The sequence below is a fragment of the Motacilla alba genome, chromosome 1A (genome assembly GCF_015832195.1).
Source record: "Motacilla alba alba isolate MOTALB_02 chromosome 1A, Motacilla_alba_V1.0_pri, whole genome shotgun sequence".
NCBI classification, from domain to species: Eukaryota; Metazoa; Chordata; class Aves; order Passeriformes; family Motacillidae; genus Motacilla; species Motacilla alba.
The window spans coordinates 543,445-570,936 of NC_052031.1; the positions used below are offsets into that span (position 1 = coordinate 543,445).

Here is a 27,492-nt window from a genome sequence, read left to right on the forward strand (position 1 = left end):
AACTTCCCAAAAAGCCCGTTTCCTTGGGATGAGGGTGATGGGTGATGCCGGGATGGGAGAAGCCAGCGGAGCGGTGACGCGGGGACACGGTGACACCGGGACAGGACACGTGCTGGGACCCTGTCTCCTTGTAGGCATCAAACCCTTCCCAGATCCCGCGGCACCTTGGGATCATCTGGGATCAAGGGCTGGAAGGGTCCTCTCAGTGCAGCCCCCCCCAGAATTCCCGGTTTTCCACAGCTCAACCTCCCTGAGCTCTGCTGGTGGGGAAGGTCCCCAGCCTTTGAGAACCCGGGGAAATTCCATGGAAAGCCAGAGGGGAGGGGATCCAGGGGATCCCACTGTGCCTGGGGACCCCGGCAGCGGCCTCTTCCCACAGGAAGTGGAACCCATGGAGCCCATCCATCAGCTCCAGGGTGGCTGGAGAACGCAGGGGGTGTAACCTTTGGCAGTGTGGTCACCTCCACCCCAATCCTGGTCATCTCCACCCCAATCCTGGTCATCTCCATCCCAGTCCTGGAATCTCCATCCCAGTCCTGGAATCTCCATCCCAACCCTGGAATCTCCATCCCAGTCCTGGTCATCTCCATCCCAATCCTGGAATCTTCACCCCAATCCTGGAATCTCCATCCCAATCCTGGTCACCTCCATCCCAATCCTGGTCACCTCCATCCCAATCCTGGTCACCTCCATCCCAGTCCTGGTCACCTCCATCCCAATCCTGGCCACCTCCATCCCAATCCTGGAATCTCCATCTCAGTCCTGGTCACCTCCATCCCAGTCCTGGTCACCTCCATCCCAGTCCTGGTCATCTCCATCCCAATCCTGGAATCTCCATCCCAGTCCTGGTCATCTCCATCCCAATCCTGGAATCTCCATCCCAGTCCTGGTCATCTCCATCCCAGACCCGGTCACCTCCATCCCAGTCCCGGTCTCCTTCATCCCAATCCTGGAATCTCCATCTCAGTCCTGGTCATCTCCATCCCAGTCCTGGAATCTCCATCTCAGTCCTGGAATCTCCATCCCAGTCCTGGCCACCTCCATCCCAATCCTGGAATCTCCATCCCAATCCATCCTGGCCACTTCATTCCCAAACTTTGCTACCTCCTTCCCAGTCCTGGCCACCTCCACCATCCTGGTGACCTCCTCTCCAGATGTGGGGGGACACCTCTATCCCGATCCTGGCCACCTCCTCCCCCAACTCGGCCACTTCCTTCCGAATCCTGGCCGCCTCCTTCCCACCTGCTCCTCAATCCTGGCCACCTCCTCTCCAAAGGGGGCCACCTCCTTCCCAATCCTGGTCGCTTTCTTCCCAAACTTGGCCATCGCCCTCTCAATCCCGGCCACCTCCTTCCCAATCCCGGCCACCTCCTCCTCAATCCCGGCCACTCCTTCCCAATCCCAGCCACCTCCTCCTCAATCCCGGCCACTCCTTCCCAATCCCGGCCACCTGCTCCTCAATCCCGGCCACTCCTTCCCAATCCCGGCCACCTCCTCCTCAATCCCGGCCACTCCTCCTCAATCCCGGCCACCTCCTCTCCAAGAGCGGCCACCTCGTCCCCACCCCTCCCTGCCGCACAAACCCCCTCTATTCCCACCCTCCCTCACTCCGCGATCCCAATCTCCCTTCTCCTTCCCTCCCCACAGCCAATTCCCTCGATTTGCATCCCAAATCCCTGCTTCCTGTGGGAGTTTCCCCGGGAAAAGCCCCCAAGCCTACAAGGAAACAGGGGGTGTTTTTTCCAAGCTTTTGCTGGGATGTGACACCACTCTCGGGACACGGAGTTCGTTTAGGATTGGAGAAAAAGAGGCAGCTTTACCCTAAAAGGAACTAAAACCCCAAAGGGCTCAAGTTTCTTCTCCTTCTCCCTCAGATCTGTGGGAATACAAAGGAATTCATGGAATTGCAGAGCAGCACTGGAAACGCTCCCTTTGGAAGCTGGAATTCCGCTTCCCAGGAGCCTTTTTGGGGTTAAAGAGAAACAAAGGCATGAGAAAAGACACACACAAAAAAAAAAAAACAAACAAAAACCTTGGAAAAGTTTCCCTTGGATCCAGAGCTCCAAACTGGGACACTTGGGATGCTCCTGGGAGTCACAGGAAACCAGGACCTTTTGGCAAAGCCCTGCCTCAACTGGAGCCCCAAACTGGGATATTTGGGATGCTCCTGGAACTCCCCAGAACTCCTTGGAAAAGCTCCCCCAAGTCTGGATCCAGAGCTCCAAAATGGGACATTTGGGACGTTCCTGGAAATTCTGAGGAGCCGTTGGAAAAGCTCCATCGAGCTGGGATCCAGAGCTCCAAACTGGGATATTTGGGATGTTCCTGGAAGTCCCCAGGAGCCAGGTCCCTTTGGAGCCCCAAAACCTCGGAACTCTCCTGGAACCTGCCTCAGAGATTTACCAATGCCAAGGAAAACTCTGGGAAAAGCTGGAGATCTGTGGCTGGGATTTAGCTGGGAAAACCCTTGGGATGGGCAAAGCTCCCACAGTTCTGGACTTGGAGCCTCCTTCCAAATCCCAGAGGAAAATACAAAGCTCTACCTGGGAATGACCTGGACAAATCCTGGGCCTGCCACATCCCGAATTCCTTGGGAATTAAACCGTGATCAGTCGGTTGGAACAGACAAAGGGCTTTTGGGATGTTTGGGATGCTCCCGGTGAGTCCCAGAGGCTGGGAAGATGGATCCAATTGGGATTATGGATGGCGGGAGCCTGGCAGGGCCGGGCGGGCACACGGGACGGGAATGCCGCGGGAATTTTGCGGGAATGCCGCCTGGAGCGCTGGAGCAGTGGATCCGGAGCCGGAGCTGGCTCCGGGCGCGGAACGCGTCTCCCAAAATGCTGGGAATGGCCGTGTCCCCAATGACACACACACACCCGTCACGGTCACCGTCAGCTTTATTGGGGACACGGATGTCACACGCAGAACGCGCTCGGCCTCGCGCGGCTCCCGGCAGCGGGAGCGGCTCCGGCACATCCCGAGCCTCTCCCGCGGCTCAGCGGGGTTTTCCCAGGATCCCGGGCTTTTCCAGGATCCCGCCACCGCTCCAGGAATCCCGGACGGGAATTCCAGCCGGGGCAAGGGAGCAAGAGGGGATCACCTCGAGGTGAAGTTGGATTTTTGGGAAAACTCCTTCCCGAGAAGTTATGAAGCGCTGGAACGGGATGCCCAGGGAATGGGTGGAACCCCCGTTCCCGGCGGGATTAAAAGCCGTGTGGATGTGGCACTTGGGGACACGGGGCAGGGCTGGGAATGGCTGGACTCGGTGGGATCAGAGGGATTTTTCGAACCTCAACAATTCCAGGGTTTTGGATTAAACACGAGGAAGCTGCTCTTGGACACAGCCACCAAGGGCCACCACGGATGAAGGGAAGTTGTCCCCTTGCTCCGCTGCCATTGTCACCGTCCCGGGTGTCCCTGGTCCCGGGATTGTCACCGTCAGTGGCCTGAGCTGTGACCTGACGTTCCCACTGTCAGAATTCCTTGGGCTCTTTCCCAGTCCCTCGGCTCAAAGGTCCTTCCGTGGACGCCCGGCTTGGGAGGAGACAGAGCCGGAGTTAGAGCTCGGGAAAAAGCCATGGATCGGGGCTTCCCAGGGTTCCAAGGGAGCATTCCCACAGGGATCGGTCAGGGAAAGGCGCTGGGGACTGCGCTGGAGCAGGGAATTCCCTGAGCTTGCAAGGAATTGCTGGGAATTCAGGATGAATGTGGGGAGGGAGGAATTCCAGGCTGATTCCCAAATGGCAGCTGCTCCGTCAATCCCATGGATCCAGAGCTGTCGGAAAGGCTGGGGGGGGATCAGCTATGGGAACATTGGTGTCCCTGTCCCTCTGGGACTCCAGGCCACCTCGGCGTCCCCATTCCCAGATTCCAGGCCACCTCACGGTCCCCTTTGGGGACTCCAGGCCACCTCCCTGTGCCCATCCCTGTGGAATTCCAGGTCGCCTCAGTGTCCCTGTTCCTTCTGGAATTCCAAGACCCCTCAGGGTCCTTTTGGGGACTCCAGGTCACCTCAGTGTCCCCATCCCTGCAGAATTCCAGGGTCCCCATCCCTGCGGGTCTCCAGGACACCTCAGTGTCCCCATTTGGAACTCCAGGTCACCTCAGTGTCCCCATCCCTGCAGAATTCCAGGCCACCTCCCTGTCCCCATCCCTGTGGGATTCCAGGCCACCTCTGGCTCCTGGCAGCTCCTGAGGGACATTCAGGTGACACTTCCCTTCTCTGGACAATTCCAGAGCTGGGAAAACGCATCCCAAACTGGGTCACCCCCTCTTACCTAACCGTGCTCCCATTATTCCCTGAATTCACAGCAATTCCATAAAAAACCAGGAGAACTTGGACAATGTGGGAGAGCGGCCACCATCATTAAAAATTCCGTTCCCCACCGACTTCCTGGGAAACGTTTCAAGCCTTTGCCATCCCAAAACTCGGGAGATGAAAGGCCGTGACTTTCCCAGAAGGGAAAAAAAATGGGAATGTGGGACTCTGCGGGATGGCTGGAAGGGCCGGATTCCGGCAGGGAGTGAGGACAGGATGTGCGGGAGAACAGGAGGCTCCGGGGGCTGGATGAGCGGGGCACGGAGCCCTGGGAATTGCAGGGATAGCAGGGAAGGCAGGAAGAGAGGATGGAGAAGGGCTGATCCTCAAAATCAGTGGAATCACTCCAGGGGAAAACCGGGAGATAGGATGGACGCAGGAGGAAGGGATGGGGACAAGGAAAGGGACATTCTGATGTCACCGGGCACCAGAGGATTCCCAGCAGGGAATCCCAAACCAGCGTGGGATCCTGGCAGGGCTTGTAAAAGCCTGGAATTCCCAAAATTCCAGCGCCACTGGAGATGGGCACAGCCTCGATTCCAGAGGATCCCCGAATGGCCTCGGCTCGGGATGAGGGAGGGGACCTCAGGTGACACCCGGCTCCACAGGGAATGACACCCTGGGGCATGGTGACCCCTGGATCCACTCCCGGTATTCCCAGTTTGGATCTGCTGGGAGAGGCCAGCGTGACCCCAGGATGCCCCAGGACACTTTGTCCCCAAGGCCACCGCCTGGAATGTCACCTCCTGTGCCAGCGCCACGTGCTGGGAGCAGCCGTGGCTGGGATGGTTTTGGTTTGGTTGGAAAAGCTTTTCCCATGGGAAGGGCTGCCCCTGATCCAGAGCTCCTGGCACCCATGGGTGACACCGGGTGACATCGGCTCATGGTGGCTCCGTGGGGCCGTGCCTGAAAGGGCAGGACAAGACTCGGAATTTTGGGCCACTTCCTGCTGGGATTTAACATTCCCAAGCTTTTGAAGGGTTTGGGCTCCCATTTGGAAAGTTTGGGATTGTTTTAGGTTTGGGGGGGGTGAGGCAGAACCAGGGTGGCGTTGGTGCCACCATGTCCTGTCCGGGGGCTGCCACGGGCCACCTTTGTCACCTCCCGAGCGGGACAACACCTGGAGATCCTCAGAAATGGAAAAGCCATGGAAAAACCCATCCTAGCTGCTTGGCCAGGACAGAACACGGAGGGGGTGACCCAGGACGCGACATTGTCACCTCAGCATTGTCACCTCAACATTGTCACCATGGGATCATCATTGTCACCTCAGCATTGTCATCATCACCACGGCATAGTCATTGTCACCACAGCATTGTCACCATGGCATCGTCATTGTCACCACATTGTCATTGTCATCACAGAATTGCTATCATGGCATCATTATTGTCACCAGAATATCGTCATTGTCACCACAGCATCGTCACCTCGTCACCATGGCATCGTCATGGTCACCACATCATTGCCACTGCAGCACTGCTATTGTCACTCCATTGTCATTGTCACTGTCACGACATCATCATTGTCACCACGGCATTGTCACCACAGCATCGTCACCACGGCATCGTCATTGTCACCACATCATTGCCACCACAGCATTGTCATTGTCACCACAGCGCTGTCACTGTCACGACATCATCGCCACCACAGCATCATCGTCACGACATCGTCATTGTCACCACAGCATCGTCACCACAGCATTGTCACCACAGCATCCCCATTGTCACCACAGCATCGTGACTGTCGCGTCATCATTGTCACCACGGCATCGCCACTGTCACCTCACCATCGCCACTGTCACCACAGCATCGCCGTTGTCACCACGGGGAGGGGAGGACACGGAGCGGCGGGAAGGGCGGAGCGGGGGGGAGCAGCCACAGCCACGGCGCGCCAGGAGCCCATCCCACAACTCCCGCGGACATTCCGGCCCCTCCGCCGAGCCCCCGGAGCTCCGAGACGTCCCTCAAAGCCGCATCCGGCTCCTCGGCAGCGTCACCCGCCCCGTCCCCGACCGCGGCCACGCCCAGCTCTTACCGTGCGGCCACCACCGGCGACTTCTTGCCGGGATCCAGGGCGGAGCCGGCCGGTTCCTCGCCCAAGGAGCGCGTGTCCTTGTTGAGCTGCTGGAGGCGGGAGCTCAGCTCGCTGATCACAGTTGGTTTGTCCTCTTCGGCCCCGTGGCCGGGCCTGCTCTCCATGGGGTCCCCCCATAGCTTGGACCTTCTCTGAAAGAGGTAGCGTGGCCGGGCCGCGCTGGTGGCCGCCAGCGTGGCCGCGTGGTGCTGGGAGATGAGCTCGCTGTCCGAAGACTGCTTCAAAAGTGGGTCCCTGAAAGTAACCGGCCCCTTGCTGAGCTGGGACTTGAGTTTGGGCTTTGGAGGCACTGGTGGCTTCTCGAGTAGAAAAGTTTGGCCGTCGGCGAAGGACGTGTAGGTGTCGGTGGGCTCGCCGCTCTCCGAGGACAGCGTGGACATGCTGGAGACCGTGGAGATGGTGCTCGTGGTCTCCAGGTGGTGGTCGCTGGAGCTCCTGGTGTCCACCTCTTCCACTCCCGAGTCCGCCGCCGACTCCGGGGCCGCGGGGGCGTCCGAGGGCTTCCCTGAGGGTGTCGCGCCGGGGGGAGAAGGTGCTACTGCTGCCGCTGGCAGGGACGGCGCGCCGGGCGCGGCCAGGTGGCTCACGGGGGTGCCGGGGGTGGTCACCAGCACCCCGTTGGCGAATTCATCCGGGGGCGGCACCAGCCCGATCTTGGCCAGCTCCTCGCGGGTCTCCTCGTCGCTGGAGGACAGCTGGGCCGGCGGGAGGGTCACCGTGTAGGGCTCCACCTCCTCCTCCGAGCTGCCCTGACCCAGCGCCTTCTCCGAGGCCGGGCTGGCCGGCGGCTTCCCCACGGGGCTGGGCTGGGGCTCGACCTTGGGGGACTCGGCCGGCTCGGCGCAGACCTCGGGCACGGCCGGGCTCTCCTCTTTGATCTCCAGGCCTATCTCGTCTTGACCGTTACTGGTGGCGTGGACCATGATGAGGCCGGCGGTCTTCTGCTGCGACGTGTCCACGATGCTGATGATCATGGACTTCTTGTCCTCGGGTTTCTTCTCCTCCTTGCCCGGCGTCTCCGCTCGCGCCTCGGGCTCCTTCCGCAGGGTGGTCGGAGTCCCCCAGGGGCTCTTGGTGGGGGTCAGAGCGCCGGCGTCGGCCGCCATCACCGCCTTCCCTCCGGGGGAGTAGGCGGGGGACACCAAGCTCTCCAAGTCCCCCCTGTCCGGTTCTTTGGTTTGGATGTCCACAAACAGGGGCGCGGCTCTGTCCGAGTCGGGGCTGTGGATCGGGGTGGGCGACCGGGATGGGACTTGAGTGGACAGCGCCCGTTCCCTTGCGGCCAGCGCCAGCGCCAGGGGCGAGTTGGGATCCAGGGGCTTTCCCGTCAGGGGGTGGATGAAGGTCGAGGAGGAGCTGCTGATTAATGGCTTTAAAGCTGACACGGGGGACGGCAGGAGGACATCCCGGCTGCCCAGCAGCCGCTCGTCGATGGAGCGCGACTGCTGCAGCGACGGCATCTCGCTGCCGCCCGGCGCCGGCCCCTCGATGGCTCCCACCGACAGGAACACCGTGGATTTCCTCCTCTCGTCCAGACGCCGGTCCCGGTCCTTCATGACGCCGGCGGCGATGGCGGTGGCGAAGGGGAGGCCGGCGGCTTCCACCTGAGCGATGCCGGGGTGGTGCTGGTAGTCCAGGCGGTGGCTCCGGCGCGTGGGGGACGGCTCCCGGGAGGAGTAGCCGCCGGTGATGGCCAAGGCCGCCCGTTCCTGGGCGTCCTCCACCTGGAGCTGCTTGACCAGGGGGCTCTTCTTCCTCTGCGGCTTGGTGGGGGCGAAGAGGCTCACGTTGAACTGGCCCATGTTGGCGTAGGGGTTGTCGATGACCCGGCCCTTCCTCTTGAGCTTCTCCGGAGGCGTCGCCGCCGGGCCGGGCCGCGGGATCTCGGTGGGCTCCACGGGGAGGTGGGAGGAATCCTGGAGGATTATCATGGAGCGGGCCCTCTTCTGCCGCTCGGGGTAGGGCATGGAGCCCCGGGCCTGGTCGTACATCTCGGCCGCGCTCAGCACCTGCGGCAGCCCGTGCAGTTTGGCTTCTAAGCCCGGCTTAAAGCTGGACCTGATGGTGTCGTAGGCCCGGCCCGGCGGCGGCGGCGGCGAGAAGGACGGAGGGGGGCCGGTGTCGAAGTAATAGGGGGAGGGGGGCGGAGGAGGGGCGGTCTGCGGGGGAGGGGGGATCCCGTGGCCTTCCCGGACCGTGTCCGTCATGGAGGTGCTCCGCGGGAACTTCCCGTCCAGCAAGGACGCGGCCAGTTTCTCGTCTTCCCCTGGAAAACAAGGAAAACCGGGGGAGTCGGGGATGAGTTTTTTGGTCTCTGGCTGGAAAACGAGGAAAAGAGTGGAGCCAGGGAGAAGTTTGCCATCTTCCACCTGGAAAACAAGGAGAGCTAAAATCAGGGATGAGTCTTTGGTCTCCACCTGGAAAACAAGGGAAACAATGGAATCGGGGATGCGATTCTGGTCTCCAGCTGGAAAACGAGACGGAAAGTCAGGGAAGGAGTGTCTCGTCTTCCCCTGGAAGAAGGAAAAGAGCAAAGTCAGGGATGAATTCTTTGGAAAACAAGGAGAGAACCGGAGTCAAGGACAAGCTTCACTTCTCCACACAGAAAACAAGGAAAAGAGCGGAGTCAGGGCTGGGTTTCTGGTCTCCACACGGAAAACAAGGAAAACAGGGATGAGGATGGAATCAGGGATGAGTTCCTTTTCTTCCCAAGGAAAACAGGGGAGTCGGAATGAGTTTCCTGTCTCCACCTGGAAAATTAGGATAGAAGTGAAGTCAGGGATGAATTTGTTGTCTCCACGTGTAAAGCAAGGAAAAGAGCAAAGTCAGGGATGAGATTCTGGAAAACCAGGAAAAGAGTGGAGCCAGGGAGAAGTTTCTCATTTTCCACCTGGAAAGCAAGGAGAGAAATGGAATCAGGGATGAGTTTCTGGTCTGCACATGGAAAACAAGGAAAAGAACAAAGTCAGGGATGAGGTCCTCATCTTCCACCTGGAAAACAAGGAGAACTGTGGAATCTGGGATGAATTTCTTGTCTTCCCAAAGAAAACAAGGAGAGAAGTGAAGTCAGGGATGAGTTTGTTGTCTCTGGAAAACAAGGAGAAGAGTGGAGTCAGGGAGAAGTTTCTCATCTTCCCCTGGAAAACAAGGAAAACAATGGAACCAGGGATGAGTTTCTCGTCTCCTCCTGGAAAACATGGAGAGCAGTGAAGAGGACATTCCCAGAGTGGGAAAACTGGGAAGCAGCTGGGGTTGCTCCTCCCACCCCACTTTGCTCCCGAGACTTTCCTCTGTCCAAGCCTGACTGGAAAAAGCTTGGAGCAACTTCCAGTGGAAGCTCCGAGACTGGAGGGACCAGCCAGAATTCCCAGGAAAGCCGTGGCTGCCCCCAGATCCCTGGAAGTGCCCAAGGCCAGGTTGGAGCACCCTGGGATAGTGGAAGCGATCCCATGGAAAGGCTGGGAACGGGATGAGCTTTGAGCTCCCCCCAATCCCAACCATTCCACGATTCCATGAGAGCCTCCCCACAGCCTCATTCCCGTGGGATCAGCTCCCCCGGGAGCTGTTCCCACCCCTTCCCGAGCAGCTCCGGTGACGGAAGCGCCGCCACCGCCAACGTGCCAGACACCCGAGTGCCACCGGCACGGGCGCGGCTCCCGTCACACTTCCCGCTTTCCCGAGGGGTGACATCTGTTCCCGAGTGCCAGACTGAGCCCGGCAGGGTCTAGCAGGAATTCCTGCTTTTTCAGGGAATACTCGGAGACGCTGCGAGGATTGGGATGGAAAAGCAGGAACGAATCAGGGGTGGATTGGGATGGTTTAAGGGCCTTCCCAACCCGAGCCATTCTGTGATCCTAAAATCCATCCACGCCACGATTCCCTCCCTCCATTCCCAGCTCCAGGCTCATTCCCAAGCCTGGATCCGCCGTGCTTACCTGTCCTTAGGGAAAATTCCTCCTTCCCAATCCCTGCTCCGCTCTTCCCAAGCCTTCAAATGGCTCCGGAGAGGATTTAGGCTTTTTTTATTTCTGGCCTCTGGAGCGAATTTTCCTTTATGGAAAACGCTCTTCCAGTGGCACTGAGAGGCTCCGGCAGCTCCGCCCGGAATCCGTCAGCAATTCCACCCGAGGCAGAATCCAATGGGGACAAAAGGGAGGAATTTGGCACTGAAATTCCATCCCATGCTGTTGGTCGTGCTGGAAACTGGGCTATTTTTGGGAATTGGGGATGTGCCGTGGGAATAAAGAACCGGCAGCACGGAACGGGTTCAAAGGGAGCCTGGACAAAGCCATGGAAAATGTGCCTTTCCCAAGCTTTTTTGAAATCCCAGAGCCGAGGCCGGCAGGGGGGATTCGGGGGAATGATTCCGTCCTTGCCCTTTTTTCCTTGGGAATCTGGGAACCTGCACTAGATGGAGCCATGGAATGTTCTGGGAGCAGCAGGAAGATCCCAAAAAAAACCCAAAACCCCAGTCCTGCCTTTTTTGAGACTTCTGGGAATGGCCGGGAGGTGACACAGGGATATTTGGGAAGCTCTGAGCTCCATCCCTGGGCCTGGAATGTCCCAGGACACAGAACAGTCCTGGGAATGTGGTGTCCGGCTGGGCAGGAAATCCAGTGGGAATGCAGGATCCTCCCTCTGGAATGCCCCGGGCACGGCTGCCGGATCAGGGGCGACACTGGGACATCCAGTCCTTGGATCCAGTCCTTGGATCCAGCTCTCCTCCATTTTTCCCTGAATGAGGAGGGGATGCTATGGAAAAACCACATCCAAGGAATTGCAAAATGCAGGGAAACGCTATGGGAAAACCACATCCCAGGAACTGCCACGTTCAGGGAATGCTACGGAAAACCAAATCCCAGGAACTGCCGAGGGCAGGGACACTACGGAAAACCACATCCGAGGAACTGCCAGGTGGAAGGGACTCTGGAAAATCACATCCCAGGAAATGCCAAAGGCAGGGAATACTATGGAAAAACCAAATCCAAGGAATTGTCATATGCAGGGAACACCAGGGAAAAACCAAATCCAAGGAGTTGCCATGCTCGGGGAAAACGACAGAAAACCAAATCCAAGGAACTGCAAAATGAAGGGAATACCACAGAAAATCACATCCCAGGAACTGCCAAAGGTAGGGAACACTATGGAAAAAACACATCCAAGGAATTGCCAAGTGAAGGGAATACCATGGAAAAACCACATCCCAGGAATTGCCACATTCAGGAAATACTATGGAAAACCAAATCCCAGGAATTGCCAAGGGCAGGGACACTATGGAAAAGCACATCCGAGGAATTGCCAAAGGTAAGGGACTCTGGAAAACCGAATTCCAGGAATTGCCAAAGGTAAGGAACACTATGGAAAACCGAATTCCAGGAATTGCCAAAGGCAGGGAATACTACGGAAAACAACACCCAAGGAATTGTGAAGGGCGGGGAGCACCGTGGAAAACCACATCCAAGGGCAGGGAATGCTATGGAAAACCACATCCCAGGAATTGCCAAATGTAGGGAACGCCATGGAAAACTACATCCAAAGAATTGCCAAGTGGAAGGGACACTACGGAACAGCGCATCCCAGGAATTCCATGTTCATTCCCACCCGGCATTCCTGGCCTGGAGCAGCTCCCTGTGGCAGCAGCTGAGCCACAGCCATGGGATCATTCCCGGATCATCCCTCGGTTTTCCAGCCATTCCCGGGAGGAGCGGCTGAGTCACCTTGGGTGTCGCCTCGCCAGTGGCTCCGCTCCCGGATCCTGGAACTGCTCCTTGGATCTGGGGAGGGCTCCTTGGAAAAGGGAGCTCGGAGCCACCATGGAATGGGGGAGGAACCATTGGAGATGACGCTGGGAATGTTCCCCAGGGATGTGTCCGGCTGGATCGGGAATATCATAAAGGAAAGAGATTCCACAGCCTCCAGAGTCCGGATGTTCTTCCCATGGAAAAATCCTGGAACGGTCTGGGTAGGAAGGGAACTCAAATCCCATCCCAATCCTATCCCATTCCAAGGGCAGGGACACCTCCCACGATCCCAGGCTGCTCCAGCCTTTCCTTGGACACTCCAGAGATCCAGGGGCAGCCCCAGCTGCTCTGGCAATTCCAGCCCAGCCAGGAATTCCTCATTCCCAAGATCCCATCCATCCCTGCCCTCTGGCACTGAGAGCCATTCCTGGAGCTCCTGCAGGTCCCGGAAGGTCACAGTTGGGTCACCCTAGATTTTTCCCTTTTTTCCCTTTTTCCCTTCTCCAGGCTGGACAATCCCAATTTTCCCAGCCTCGGTTCCTCCTCCGGACTTGCTCCAACAATTCCACGTCCCGTCCCTTCCTCATCTTCCCATCCCTCCAGGATCTGCTCCAGGAGCTCCGTGTCCCTCTTGTCCCAAGGATCCCAGACCTGGATCCAGCACTCCCTGTCCTGCTGGGAATGCTCTTCCCAATCCATCCCAAGATCCCACTGGCCTCAGGGACAAAGTTTTCCAGCAGATCCTTCTCCGCTGAGCCGCTCCCAGCGGATCCTTTGGAATTCCAGGGGAGTTGCTGGGTTCCGGGAAGGTTTTTCCCGAATTCCAGGGCTGTTGTTGCCTCCTCCTGCCCAAATCCTCCTCCCACCCCATCCCGGCTGCCGTGGCCAAATTCCTACAGAACCTCGGGAGAGGAAGAAATTCCTCCCAAGAAAGGAGCATGGAAAAGCAGGATCTGTTTATTCCCAGCATGGATACTCCAGAGCCGAGCTGTATTTACTTTTCATGGAATGCTGGGATCTGCCTGGGAATCTCCGGAAGGGAACAAAAGCCACCAGCGATCCCCTTGGGAGCAGCCTGGAATGCTGGGGGCTGGATCAGGTGTGGAGGATTTTGGGATTGGGCTCCATCCCTGCAGCACTTGGAGCCTGGAGATGCTCCTGGAATTCCCAAGGGAATTTGACCTCAGAAAAGATCCCTAAAGGACCCTCAAAGATCCCTAAAGGGGGGCAGATCCAGAACATCCGGCTCTGGGACAGAATTCCCAGAGAAGCTGTGGCTGCCCCTGGATCCTGGGAAGTGTCCGAGGTCAGGCTGGAAAAATCCGGGATGGCGGAATGTGTCCCTGCCCACGGAAGGGGTGGGAATGGGATGGGATTAAGGCCCCCAAACCATTCCAGGACTCCCACCCAAACCATTCCAGGATTCCACGATTCACCCCCGGATCTCAATCCCTGCTCCCTGCGTCCCAGGAAAGCACAGGGTGTCCAAACCTTCGGCTTCCCGGAATTTTGGGAGCTGCTCCAGGCTCTCGGGAGGCATGGGAGAATCGGGAATATCCTCTGGGAAAAGTCCCCAGTGTCCTCCTGTTCCCAGGAATTTTCAACCCCAAATCAAGCCCTCCCTTTGCTGTTTTCCATGGAATTCCGCTCCCCTCAAGCCCCACCCGGGGCCACGGGGGAGCCCCGCGCTTCCCACGGAACACCGGGACACGGCTGGGATCAAATTCCGGAGCTCGGGAATAAAGAGCTGGAATCCAAACGGAACCACCAGTAAGGACCAGTACGGACCAACTCCCAGCATTCCCTGGAACGGGAATGACGCTCCCAGCGTAGCCTGGCAACCCCCGGAGCCGTTCCTGGTGCACTCCATGGAATTCATCTCCAAGGAAAACACAAAGCCTCGCCATGAAAGCTCCCAGGCCGCCGTTGCCATAACAGCCCAAATCCCTGGAAAACCTCATTCCATGCATTCCTTAGCCATGGATAAGGCTGGGATGAGGGAGTGAATCCCAAAAAAAGACCTGGAGCAGGAGGGTGCAAATACTGGAGGGGGAAGGGGGAGGGAATCTGCATCCTTTGGAGCCCAGGGATGGGAATTTCCATCCTTTGGAGCCCAGGGATGGGAATCTCCATCCTCTGGAGCCCAGGGATGGGAATTTCCATCCTTTGGTGTCCAGGAAAGGGAATCTCTGTCCTGCTGTGTCCAGGGATGGGAATTTCGGTCCCGTGGCATCCAGGGATGGGAATCTCCGTCCTCTGGCACCCGGAATCAGCCCAGGATTCCCAGAGCAGCTGTGGCTGCCCCTGGATCCCTGGAAGTGCCCCAGGCCAGGCTGGAGCACCCTGGGATAGCGGGGGGTGTCCCTGCCCTTGGAATGGGGCAGAATTTGGGAATCTTGAGGATCCTTCCCACCCAAACCATTCCAGGACTCCATCCCGGATGTCACTTCAACACCAGGACACTTCCCAGCCCCCCCCAATATTCCCAAGGATCCCGAGGGGTCACAAATCCCTCCCATCCCTCCAAAGGCAGCGGCTCCACCCTCTGGAATTCTCTCCGGGAGCCATGGCAGCTCCGCAGTCTCCGGAGTGTTTTTAACTCTGCTGCCGGAGCAGATGGCGCTGGCAGAAATCTTGGAAGTCTGACAGGAATTATCTTCCCTCCCCTTCCCCCTGCTCCTTCCCTTTTTCCTCCAAATATCCCTCCCATCCCACTTTTTTTTTTTCTTTTCCATTTTCCTCCCATCCTTGCTTTTTTTTGGGGAATTTTTCCTGGAATCTTTTTGATCTTTTCTCCCTTCTTTTTTTTTTTTTTTTTCCAGCCAGCCGGGGGTTAACCACCTTTATCCCTGGAATTTTTCCCCTTGGAATCTTTTTGATCCTTTCTCCCTCTTTTTATTCCAGCCAGCCAGGGGTTAACCACCTTTATCCCGGGATTTTTTCCTGGAATCTTTTCTCCCATTTTTTTTCCAGCCAGCTGGGGGTTAACCACCTTTATCCCGGGATTTTTTCCTGGAATCTTTTCTCCCATTTTTTTCCAGCCAGCTGGGGGTTAACCACCTTTATCCCGGGAATGTTTTCCCCCCCGGAATCTTTTTGATCTTTTCTCCCTGGGAATCTGCAGTGCCGCTGGAATACGCAGATGCCAGGGAATGTTTATTCCCAAAAAAAACCCCATCCAGTGCTGCTTTCCCATCTCCTGCCTCACCCGTGCAGGGATTTTTCCCCAGGAATCAAGTGACTGCGCAGCTCCCGGCCGTGGGTGTGGAATGACAGCTCAAGGACTTCTAATTCCAGCCCCATTCCCACCCGATTCCTCCCTCTCCGCCTCTTTCCCATCCCCGTTTTCCTGGAATTCCACGGGAATGGTTTCTTCCAGGCGCTGCTTTGGGCTTTGGGTTGGGTCCCCTCCATTCCAGGGGTTGTCCCGCTGTGGGGATGGATCTGGTGCTGCTGCGTGGGATTTTTCCCTGGATTTTTTTTTTTTTTTTGGTCGGGATGTGCTGTGGCAGCTGCAGCCATTCCTGCCTGGAGCAGGGATTCTCCCACTGGGATTTGATGGAGATTCAAGGAATGGTTTTAATCCCCTTTTTTCCAGGGGGGTTTGGCTGCACGGGCTGGGAATTGCTGGGAAGGTCTGGGATAACCGGGATGTGCTGGGAATTCTCATGGGGGTGTGAGCGCAGAATTCCCAGATTATTGAGGATGGGAAAGAATTCCAAGGTCACCAATCCAAGCTGGGCCCGATCCCCACCAGAGCCCCGAGTGCCTCCTCCGGGAATTCCTTGGGCGCCTCCAAAGCTCCCAGGCGACTCCAAAGCTCCCAGGGCAGCCCCTGCCAAGGCCTGAGCCCTTTCCATGGAAAACGATCCCAAATCTGGGAGCTGGGCCTGCCCTGGCCCAGGCTGAGGCCGCTGCCTCCTGTCCCGGGGCTCATTCCCTGGAGCAGATCCCGATCCCCGCTGGCTCCTGGCAGGAGCTGGGCAGAGCCAGAAGGACATTCCCGATCCCTGCCCCGATCCCAGCAGAGCTGCCCTGGCCCCAGCCCGGGGCGCATCCCACTCTTCCCGGGCTCTCCCGGCACGGATCCCTGGCAGCCCCTGCCCGGCCCAGGGGGGCTCGGGGGCCCTTCCCGAGGCACTGCCGGCATTCCACGGGCAAGGATTCCACAATTCCCCAATCCTGGTGTGGTTTGGGTTGGAAGAACCTCAAAGCCCATCCACTTCCAACCCCTGGACACCTCCCGGTATCCCAGGCTGCTCCAGCCTTTCCTTGGACTCTCCAGGGATGCAGGGGCAGCCCCAGCTGCTCTGGCAATTCCAGCCCAGCCAGGAATTCCTCATGGCCAAGATCCCATCCATGGCTGCCCTCTGGCACTGGCAGCCATTCCCTGTGTGCTGTCCCTGCAGGCCTTGTCCCCAGTCCCTCTGCAGCGACCCTGGAGCCCCTGCAGGCCCTGCCAGGGGCTCGGAGCTCTCCCTGGAGCCTTCCCTTCTCCAGGGGAACATTCCCAGCTCTCCCAGCCCAGCTCCAGCCCTTGGCCAATCCCCTGGATGCATTCCCAGTGGATGATCCATCCTGGATAACGCTGCCATTCCCACTCCAGATCCCTTTCCAAACCATTCCTGGCTCTTCACAGCACACCGGCCCTTAAACAGCTTTTCCAAAGCTTTTTCCCAAACTCCGGACACCCTTTGGGAACCTCCTGGATCCTCCTCATTCCAACGGCACCAGAGCAGGATCCACATCCAAGACCAAAATACGGGATAAACCAGGAGAAAAGTCCCGGTTCCCCTCTGGACACTGCGGGTTTGGGGCGCTGGGATGGGACCTCTCCACGTGCACACACGGATCCATCCTCCCCATCCCACACAAACGATCCCGTTTTATCCCAGCTCTTCCAGAAACTTGGGAACGTCTTCCCATGGAATTCCCGGCAGAGGAGCAGCTGCACCAACACAATCCCTGAAACTCCCGGTTTTCCTTTATGTTTTAGGACACAAGATCCCCCACAGCCAGGTTTGGGATTGGTGGCACCAAAAACCTTCTGGAACGGGGTCAAGGACTTCCCACAGGTGGATTTTGGGATTGGTGGCACCAAAAACCTTCTGGAACGGGGTCAAGGAATTCCCACAGGTGGATTTTGGGATTGGTGGCACCAAAAACCCTCTGGAATGGGGTCAAGGACTTCCCACAGGTGGATTTTGGGATTGGTGGCACCATCAGCCTTTGGGAACAGAATCAAGAACCCACCAGCAATGGTTTTGGGTTTGGAGACTCCATAAATCTTTTGGGATAAGCTCAAGGATCCACCACATCCCGGTGCCTCCTCCAGACCTCGTCCTGCTCCTCCTAAGCCCCAACTCCGGCATTCCCAGTTCCAGAGGTGCCATTCCCGCCGGGAATGCCCAGTGCCAACACTGGGGGTGGCAGAGCCCCCCTGCCCTTGGCAGAGCCGATCCGGGAATTCCTGGAATTCTCTCCCAGAATTCTCTCCTGGAATTCTCCAGTCCCACCGAGTAGGACCAGGCATCCCTCCAAGCTGGAATTCCATGGAATTCCACGGAATACTCCAAAATCCGAGAGCTGGAGCAACCCGGGAAGGGCCGAGCCTTTCCCGCCCACTCCACATCCCGCAGGGACCCCCCCTCCTCATTCCCAAGGGATTCTCCCGGTTTTTTTCCTCACCTACAGACTTGGTCCGTGGAATTCCCTTCCGGAGGGACACGTGGGGCTTCTCCGTTCCTGCCAGGACCCCGGGATGCGCCATTCCCTGGCGCTCGAACAGGGACTGGAAGGGAAAAACAGGGAATTCCCAGTCCGGATGCTGCTGGAAGGACCCGACATTCCCACCCGAGCTTCCAACCGCGGGAAGACGGGAGCTTTTCCCACCGGGATGGACACTCCTCGCCTCCGCCTTCCTGCTGCTCCATCCAGTGGAATTCCAAACTTTGGGATGATTCCCTGGGTCCCATCCCATCCCCCTGCCTGCTCCAGGCGGGAATCTGGTGAGGATGGCTCTGGGAGCTCCTGTCCCGCTTTTCCCGGAGCTGCCTCCCACCCGCAGCATTCCTGGCACAATCCTGAGCCTCCTCCTCCTCCTCCCTCCGTGCATCCTCTCAGATTCCAGCAGAATTCCAGCCCCGCATCCAGCCCGGCTCTCCAGGCTCCTCCTGAGCTGCTCTTTCAGCCTTTCCTGGGAAATCCATGCGGATTCCCAGGCCTGGATGGGGATCCTGGGGAGCCGAGGGAGCGCTGAGCCCCTGCTGTGGATCAGGGTTTCCCAGGCTCTGCATTCCCGGGAATTCTGCTCCTGAACCAGCTCCCCTTGGCACCACATTCCCTCCCATCCTCCTCCACGTGCTGCCTTCCCTCTCCTTCCATTCCCAGGAATCCCACTCCCCATTCCCGGCAATGCCGCTCCCCCTTCCTTCCCACCCCTCTCCTTCATTCCAGGCCCCCATTCCTGGTGGGATTCCCTCTGGCTCACACCGATCCCCTCAGTGGGATCCTCCGGATCCTTCCCATCCCTTTCCACGTGCTCCTGTCCCTCTCCTTCCTTCCTTGGGAATTCCACTCTCTGTTCCTGGGAATGCCACTCCCCAGTGCCTCTCATCCCTCTCCACGCCCTCCTATCACATTCCACGCTCCCATTCCCACAGAATTCCCGCTGCCTCACACTGATCTCCGCAGGGGTGATCCTCCCATCCCATTCTCATCCCATTCCACGCCCCCATTCCCGCGGAATTCCCGCTGGCTGACACTGATCTCCGCAGGGGTGATCCCCCCACCCCATTCCCACATTCCGTGCCCCCATTCCCGCGGAATTCCCGCTGGCTCACACTGATCCCCGCAGGGGTGATCCTCCCACCCCATTCCCGCATTCCGCGCCCCCATTCCCGCGGAATTCCCGCTGGCTCACACTGATCCCCGCAGGGGTGATCCTGCGGCTCTCCCCCATCCCATTCCCACCCCATTCCCGCATTCCACGCCCCCATTCCCGCGGAATTCCCGCTGGCTCACACTGATCCCCGCAGGGGTGATCCTGCGGCTCTCCCCCATCCCATTCCCACCCCATTCCCACATTCCACATCCCCATTCCCAGGGAATCCCCGCTGGCTCACACTGATCTCCGCAGGGGTGATCCCCCCGCCCCATTCCCACATTCCGCGCCCCCATTCCCGCGGAATTCCCGCTGCCTCACACTGATCCCCTCAGGGGTGATCCTGCGGCTCTCCCCCATCCCATTCCCACCCCATTCCCGCATTCCACGCCCCCATTCCCGCGGAATTCCCGCTGGCTCACACTGATCCCCGCAGGGGTGATCCTGCGGCTCTCCCCCACCCCATTCCCACATTCCGCGCCCCCATTCCCGCGGAATTCCCGCTGGCTCACACTGATCTCCGCAGGGGTGATCCCCCATCCCATTCCCACATTCCATGCCCCCATTCCCGCGGAATTCCCGCTGGCTCACACTGATCTCCGCAGGGGTGATCCTCCCACCCCATTCCCACATTCCGTGCCCCCATTCCCACGGAATTCCCGCTGCCTCACACTGATCCCCGCAGGGGTGATCCTCCCACCCCATTCCCACATTCCGCGCCCCCATTCCCGCGGAATTCCCGCTGGCTCACACTGATCTCCGCAGGGGTGATCCTCCCACCCCATTCCCACATTCCGCGCCCCCATTCCCGCGGAATTCCCGCTGCCTCACACTGATCTCCGCAGGGGTGATCCTCCCACCCCATTCCCACATTCCGCGCCCCCATTCCCGCGGAATTCCCGCTGGCTCACACTGATCCCCGCAGGGGTGATCCTGCGGCTCTCCCCCACCCCATTCCCACATTCCGCGCCCCCATTCCCGCGGAATTCCCGCTGGCTCACACTGATCTCCGCAGGGGTGATCCTGCGGCTGGTCGGGCGCTGTTTCACCGTGGCCGCCCTGGAATCGGCCTCCACCAGCTCCGCCCTCAGCGCCGGCTCGGCGGCCGCCAGGATCTCATCCAGCTTCTCTGGAATCCAAGGAAAACCGGCTGATCCCGGGGCTCAGCCCTGGCATCGCTCCCTTCCCACAGCTCATCCCGGAGAACAGAGGGATAGTCCCTGCTGTTCCTCTCCCTGACGGTGGTTTTCCATGGATTTGCGGGGGCTGATCCCGCTCAGCCGGGGAATTCCATGGGTGCTGTTCCACCCCACATTCCAAGGAATTCTCTGTCTGGCGCTAACCAGCGAGTTCATCCCGGATTCCGGGTATTCGGGATCAGCAGAGTCCTGCCAGGAGGGTGGGAGAGCCAGGGAATCCCAGGACACGGAGATGTCCGTGGGATCCACACGGCTCCGGCACATCCGGTGGTTTTTTGGGATAAACTGGGCTATTCCCAGCCAGAATGGACTCCCTGAATGATCCCAACCTTCCGTGTCCAGGGCAGCATCCGGTGTCCACGGATTTCGGGAATACCGGCAGAGCCAGCACGGCTGTATCCGAGCTCAGGGAATGGGGAGCGGGACTGGAATTCCCAGCTCCAGGATCCACCCTGGCACTTTTATCCCTTGGGAACACCAAGCAGTGCCTGGATGTGTCCCAGCGGATCCATTCCCTTGGGAATTCCAGCTGGAATCCTGAACCTCTAGATATGGGAAAAGGCAGGAGGTGGACATGGATTCATTTCCATGGATCCCACCTGAGCCAAGCCTATGGAATTCCCACCCGGAATGGGACGATGGAGCCTTTGGCTCCGTGTCACCTCCACCTGATGGCACTTCCCAGATCCAGCTGGATCCGCATCCCAAATTCCTGCCCTGGGAGAGGGACTGGGCAGCTCCACCTGTATCCAGGTGGGAATTGTAGCCCTGGGATTCTCCTGAAGCCAGGCTGATCCTCAGACCTTCCATGGAATTGTGGGACATGGAATCAGGGAATGGTTCGGGTAGGAAGGACCTTAAAGTTCATCCCATTCCATGGGGCACCTCCGCACGATCCCAGATTTCTCCAGCCTGGCCTGGGGCACTGCCAGGGATGCAGGGGCAGCCCCAGCTGCTCTGGCAATTCCAGCCCAGCCAGGAATTCCTCATGGCCAAGATCCCATCCATGGCTGCCCTCTGGCACTGGCAGCCATTCCCTGGGTGCTGTCCCTGCAGGCCTTGTCCCCAGTCCCTCTGCAGCTCTCCTGGAGCCCCTGGAATGTGCTGGGAGCTCTCCCTGGAATCTTTTCTGGAAGAAAAGCATCCTGGATCCGTCTCCAATCCTTGGGAACCTCCAGCTGATTTTCCTGATCCCTGGGATCCTCGTCTGGCCCCCTCTGGATCTGCCCGATCCGGGGAAGGGTTGGGAGGATCCCTCAGACACTTCCCACGGTAATTCCCACTCGTCTTCTTCCCTGTCCTATCCCCACGGGATCCCGGCTGGAAGAGCTGATCCCACATTCCCAGCTCCGCGGGGAACACGGAATGGGGACCACCAGGGCAGAAAATCCTGGATCAGAAAATCCCGGGAGGGGTTGGGTGGGAAGGGACCTTCAATCCCATCCAGATCCAACCCTTCCGCCAAAAACTTCCCGGTTTTTTCTGCGGCCCTCACGCGACATTCCTGGCACATCCTCAGGGTGGGAACAGCGGGATAATCCACATGGATCCGCCAGGAATAATGGGATAAACCGCCTGGAACTGCCAGGAATAATGGGATAAACCACATGGATCCACCAGGAATAATGGGATAAACCACATGGATCCACCAGGAATAACGGGATAAACTCTCTGGATTTGCCAGGAATAATGGGATAAACTGCATGGATCTGCCAGAAATAGCAGGATAAACTGCATGGATCCACCAGGAATAACAGGATAAACCGCCTGGAACTGCCAGGAATAGCGGGATAAACTCTCTGGATTTGCCAGGAGAGGCTTTGGCTATTTGGGATAAAGCTGGACACCGTCATTCCCGAGGATCCCACACGGGACATTCCCGTGGGGAAAACCCGGACCAGGGATCACAGCTGGGAATGGCAGGGTTGGGAATTTTGGGATACAGGAGCATTCTGCCCGTGCCCAGCAGAATCCCACGTGGCCGTTCCAACTCCCGGCCCCATAATTCCTGGCATTCCAGTTCCTGGCATTCCAATTCCTACTGGAGCGACTCCCGGACACCGGAGCCAATCCCAAATTCCCAAATTCCCGTCTGAATTCCCTGAGACGCTGCAGGAACAGCGACCCTCGGGATGCCGGGATCTCGCCCCAGTCTGGATCCTGCCGGATCCCAGCGGGAGCTGGCAGGAAGGGGCGGAATCCCGGGAATTTCGGTTTCACTCACCCCCTTTCCTTCTCCGCATGGAGGCTTGGAATGGGAAACAAAACACAGAATCAACGGCATGGAACGATTCCCGCCCCCATTCCCGGCTCCGGCCTGGCTCTTCCCACAATTCCCAGCCTTTGGCATGCGGGATCCAGCCTGGGATGTGGGATTTGGGCAGGGCACCTCGGAATTCCAGCCTTTATCCACTGGCATTGTCCCTCCGACCCGGGATTTGGGATTTATCCCAGCTCCAGGCTGGGATCATCCCTCATGGATCCTCACGGATCCAGGGAAGCTGGAGGGGGATTGGCTGGAATTCCATCCCAAGCCATGGAAAAGCTCCCAGGGCAATTCCCTGCATCCAAGCCCACGGATTTTGGCACGGGAGGGATCTCGGAGCATCCTGCTGGGAATCTGCTGCTCCAAGGGGATTGGAATGGCGGGGAAAGGGTCGGGAAGGGCACAGGGGGTGTTTGGGATCCATGGAAAACAGGGTGGGAAGGACCCGGCAGAGCTTTCCTTGGGAATGTCCCTTTCCCTGACGGTTCCTCGGGAAGGAGAGCGGCTCCAGGCCAAATCCTGGGAATGCTGATCCACGGGAAAACCCGGAGCAAGGGATGGGAAGAGGACGGATCCCCTGTTTTCCCTGGAATGGCTTGAGCCCATTCCTTGGATCCACAGAAATGAGCACTACAATTCCCGGAAAAACTCATGGGAATTGCGGGATCAGAGCTGGAACGGCCTTCAGATCCTTCTCCCGGGATCGCTGCTCCCAATCCCTCTCCGGGAAAACTGGGAATTGCTGGGAGGGTGGAAGGAGGAATCCCAGGATCCAGGATGGGGGAAAAGTGGGAAAAATGAGCTGGTCTGGCTCGGCTCCCAAGAATTCCCGCCAAAAAAAGATTGGGATTGGGAATAACGGTCTGGAAGCACTGGGAATCAAGGATGGGAATTCCAGGGTGGGAATCCAGGCAGAGGCTCAGGATGAAATAAATCCCAGCTGATCCAATCTGGGAATTTTGGGATCTGTCCCAATCCCGCAGGTTCTGGCGGCAAGGAGGAGCGCAGGGAGCAAGGAAAGGCTTGGAAAAGTGGGAAGGGCATGGAAAACCAGAGGGAATGGAAAAGCCGGGATGGCATGGAAAACAGGGAGAGCAGGGGGAAAACGGAGAGCATGGAAGAGCCAAGGAGGGCTTGGAAAAACCAGAAGGAATTTGAAAAAGAGGAAAATCAGGAAGGGCGTGGAAAACCAGAAGGAATGGAAAAATGGAGAGCATGGAAAACCAGGAAGGGCATGGAAAAAACCAGAAGGAATGGAAAAGCAGGGAGAACATGGAAATCCATGGAGATCATGGAAAACAGGGAGAGCATGGAAAAACCGAGGAGGGTGTGGAAAAACAGGGAGAACATGGAAAACCAAGGAAAACATGGGAAAATGGAGAGCATGGATAAACCGAGGAGGGTGTCCAAAACCAGGATGAACATGGAAAACCAAGAAGGTCATGGAAAACAGGAAGGGGATGGAAAAACCATGGAGAGCTTGGAAAACCAGAAAGAATGGAAAACCAGGAGGACGTGGAAAAAAAAAAGAGGGAGAATATGGAAAACAGGGAGGGCTTGGAAAACCAGGAAGAGCATGGGAAAGAAGAAGGAATGGAAAATCAGGGAGAACATGGAAATCCATGGAGATCGTGGAAAACAGGGAGACCACAGAAAACAGGGAGAACATGGAAAATCAGGATGAGCGTGGAAAACCAAGAAGGGCATGGAAAACAGGGAGAGCTTGGAAAAAGCAAGGAGGGTGTGGAAAAACAGGGAGAACATGGAAAACCATGGAAAACAGGGAGAACATGGAAAACCAGGACAAGCATGGAAAAACCAGGGAGAACATGGAAAAGAGGGAGAACGCGGAGAACTGTGGGGAGCATGGAAAACCAAGGAAAAAATGGAAAAACACGGAAAACAGGGAAAACCAGGGAAGCATGGAGAACCAGGGGGAATGTGGGATCCTGCTGAGGCTCCAGGGTGCCACATTCCCTCACGGAAAATCCCAAATTCCCATGGAAGCCGGGGCAGCAGCATCGATGGCCTTGGAGCCAGCCCAAGGACATTCCAAAGTTTTCTTGGGAATTGGGATCCCTCCATGGCTGCTCCGGTGACATCCGGGGACAAAGTGCCACCGGATCCGGGATAAGGGAAGGGATGGAGTGGGATCGGCTCCCACCCTGCCGAGGAGTCCTGGGCACATCCCAGGTGGCCATAAGGGCTGGGAAAAACCAGGAATTCCGGCAGCGGGAAGCAGGGAATGGTGGGAGTGGAGAGGATTTCAGGGAGTCTGGGAATGTGGAGCGGGATGGGAAAGCAGCAGGAAATGTGGGAGTGGCAGCGGAGTGGGGGGAAGGGGCAATCCTGGAGATCCCCTGGAATTCTCCTGGAATTCTTCCAGGGCTCACCTGGAGCTCTCCCGGAATTCTCCTGGAGCTCTTCTGGAGCTCCCCTGGAATTCCAGAGCTCTCCCGGAGCTCACCTGGAGCTCTCCCAGAATTCCAGAGCTCTGCCAGAGCTCACCTGGAGCTCTCCTGGAGCTCTCCTGGAATTCCAGAGCTCTTCCAGAGCTCATCTGGAGCTCTTCCGGAATTCCAGAGCTCTGCCAGAGCTCACCTGGAGCTCTCCCGGAATTCCAGAGCTCTCCCAGAGCTCACCTGGCAGGGTTTGGGATCTGCCCGGAGATGGGAAATCAAAACTTGGACTGCTGGGTTGGGAAAGGAGGGAGAGGAGCGGGATGAGGAAACGGGAGAGGAAGGAGAGGAGCTGGGAGAGGAGCTGGGAGAAGAACAGGGAATGGAGCTGGAAATGGAGCAGGGAATGGAGCAGGGAAAGAAGCTGGGAATGGAGCAGGGAATGGAGCAGGGAAAGAAGCTGGGAATGGAGCAGGGAATGGAGCAGGGAAAGAAGCTGGGAATGGAGCAGGGAATGGAGCAGGGAAAGAAGCTGGGAATGGAGCAGGGAATGGAGCAGGGAATGGAGCTGGGAGAGGAGCAGGGAAAGGAAGAGGAGAAGAGAGAGGATCAGGAAAAGGAGCAGGAGCGGGGAGAGAAGCAGGGAATGGAGCAGGGAAGGGAGCAGGGAATGGAGCAGGGAGAGGAGAGAGTAGGAGGAACAGGGAGAGGAGCAAGAGCAGGGAATTGATCATGGAATTGATCATGGAATTGATCATGGAATTGCTCAGGGAGAGGAGCAGCGAATGGAGCTGGGAATGGAGCAGGGAAGGGAGCAGGGAGAAGAGAGAGGAGCAGGGAATGGAGCAGGGAAAGGAAGAGGAGAAGAGAGAGGAGCGGGAAAAGGAGCAGGAGCAGGGAATGGAGCAGGGAAGGAGCAGGGAATGGAGCTGGGAGAGGAGCAGGGAATGGAGCTGGGAGAGGAGCAGGGAATGGAGCTGGGAATGGAGCAGGGAGAGGAGCTGGGAGAAGAGAGAGGAGCAGGGAATGGAGCAGGGAAAGGAAGAGGAGAAGAGAGAGGAGTGGGAAAAGGAGCAGGAGCCGAGAGAGGAGCAGGCAGAGGATGAGGATCAGGAGCAGGAAGAGGAGTAGGAGGAACAGGGAGAGGAGCGGGAGCAGGGAATTGATCAGGGAATGGAGCAGGGAGAGGAGCAGGGAATGGAGCTGGGAGAGGAATGGGGAATGGAGCTGGGAATGGAGCAGGGAGAGGAGCTGGGAGAAGAGAGAGGAGCAGGGAATGGAACAGGAAAAGGAAGAGGAGAAGAGAAAGGATCAGGGAGAGGAGCAGGAGCCGGGAGAAGAGCAGGGAATTGATCAGGGAACGGAGCAGGGAGAGGAGCTCAGAGAAGAGAGAGTAGGAGGAACAGGGAGAGGAGCAAGAGCAGGGAATTGATCAGGGAATGGATCATGGAACTGATCAGGGAATGGAGCTGGGAGAGGAAGCAGGAAATGGAGCAGGGAGGGGAGCTGGGAGAAGAGAGAGGAGCAGGGAAAGGAAGAGAGAGGAGCAGGGAAAGGAACAGGAGCAGGGAGAGGAGCAGGAGCCGGGAGAGGAGCAGGCAGAGGATGAGGATCGGGAAGAGGAGTAGGAGGAACAGGGAGAGGAGCAGGGAATTGATCAGGGAATTGATCAGGGAATGGAGAGGAGCAGGGAAAGGAGCAGGGAATGGATCTGGGAATGGATCTGGGAATGGAGCTGGAAAAGGAGCTGGGAATGGAAAGGAGCTGGGAATGGATCTGGGAATGGAGCTGGGAATGGAGCTGGGAATGGAAAGGAGCTGGGAATGGATCTGGGAATGGAGCTGGGAATGGAGCAGGGAATGGATCTGGGAAAGGAGCTGGGAAAGGAGCTGGGAATGGATCTGGGAATGGACCTGGGAAAGGAGCAGGGAGAAGGGCAGGAAGGGGATCAGGAAGAAGGGCAGGAGCAGGGAGAGGAGCATGGAAAGGAGAAAGGAAAGCGAGGAGAGGAGCAGGAGCCAGGAGAGGAGCAGGCAGAGGATGAGGATCAGGAAGAGGAGTAGGAGGAACAGGGAGAGGAGCAGGAAAAGGAGCCGGAGCAGGGAGTTGATCAGGGAATGGAGCTGGGAATGGATCAGGGAAGGGAACAGGGAACGGATCAGGGAGAGGAGTGGGAGAAGGGCAGGGAGGGTATTGGGAAGAAGGGCAGGAGCAGGGAGAGGAGCATGGAAAGGAGAGAGGAAAGCGAGGAGAGGAGCAGGATCAGGGAGAAGAGCGGGAGGAGAAGGAGCAGGGAAAGGAGCAGGGAAAGGAGCAGGGGAGGGAAGGGATTAGGGAATGGAGCAGGGAATGGAACAGGGAGAAGAGCTGGGAAAAGAGCAGGGGAAGGAACTGGGAATGGAAGGACCAGGGAGAGGGAGCTGGGAATGGAGCAGGAGAAGAGAGAGGACCAGGAAAAAGAGCAGGAGCAGGGAGAGGAGCAGGAACAGGAGCAGGAGCAGGGAAAGGATTAGGGAATGGAGCAGGGAATGGAACAGGGAAAGGAGCAGGAAAAGAGCAGGGAAAGGATTAGGGAATGGAACAGGGAAT

General features: G+C 57.8%; 1 protein-coding gene across 1 annotated transcript in view; it reads right to left on the reverse strand.

Annotated features, from left to right (window-relative positions):
- Positions 1-27,492, reverse strand: part of SHANK3 (SH3 and multiple ankyrin repeat domains 3) — a 123,780-nt gene that overhangs the window by 9,004 nt on the left and 87,284 nt on the right. Inside the window, exons 17-20 of the mRNA XM_038153588.1 lie at positions 22,463-22,486; positions 20,041-20,168; positions 17,845-17,947; positions 6,356-8,681 (exon numbers count right to left, since the gene is read on the reverse strand). Coding sequence (XP_038009516.1) covers positions 6,356-8,681; positions 17,845-17,947; positions 20,041-20,168; positions 22,463-22,486 — 2,581 coding nt within the window. The remainder of the gene's footprint in view (positions 1-6,355; positions 8,682-17,844; positions 17,948-20,040; positions 20,169-22,462; positions 22,487-27,492) is intronic.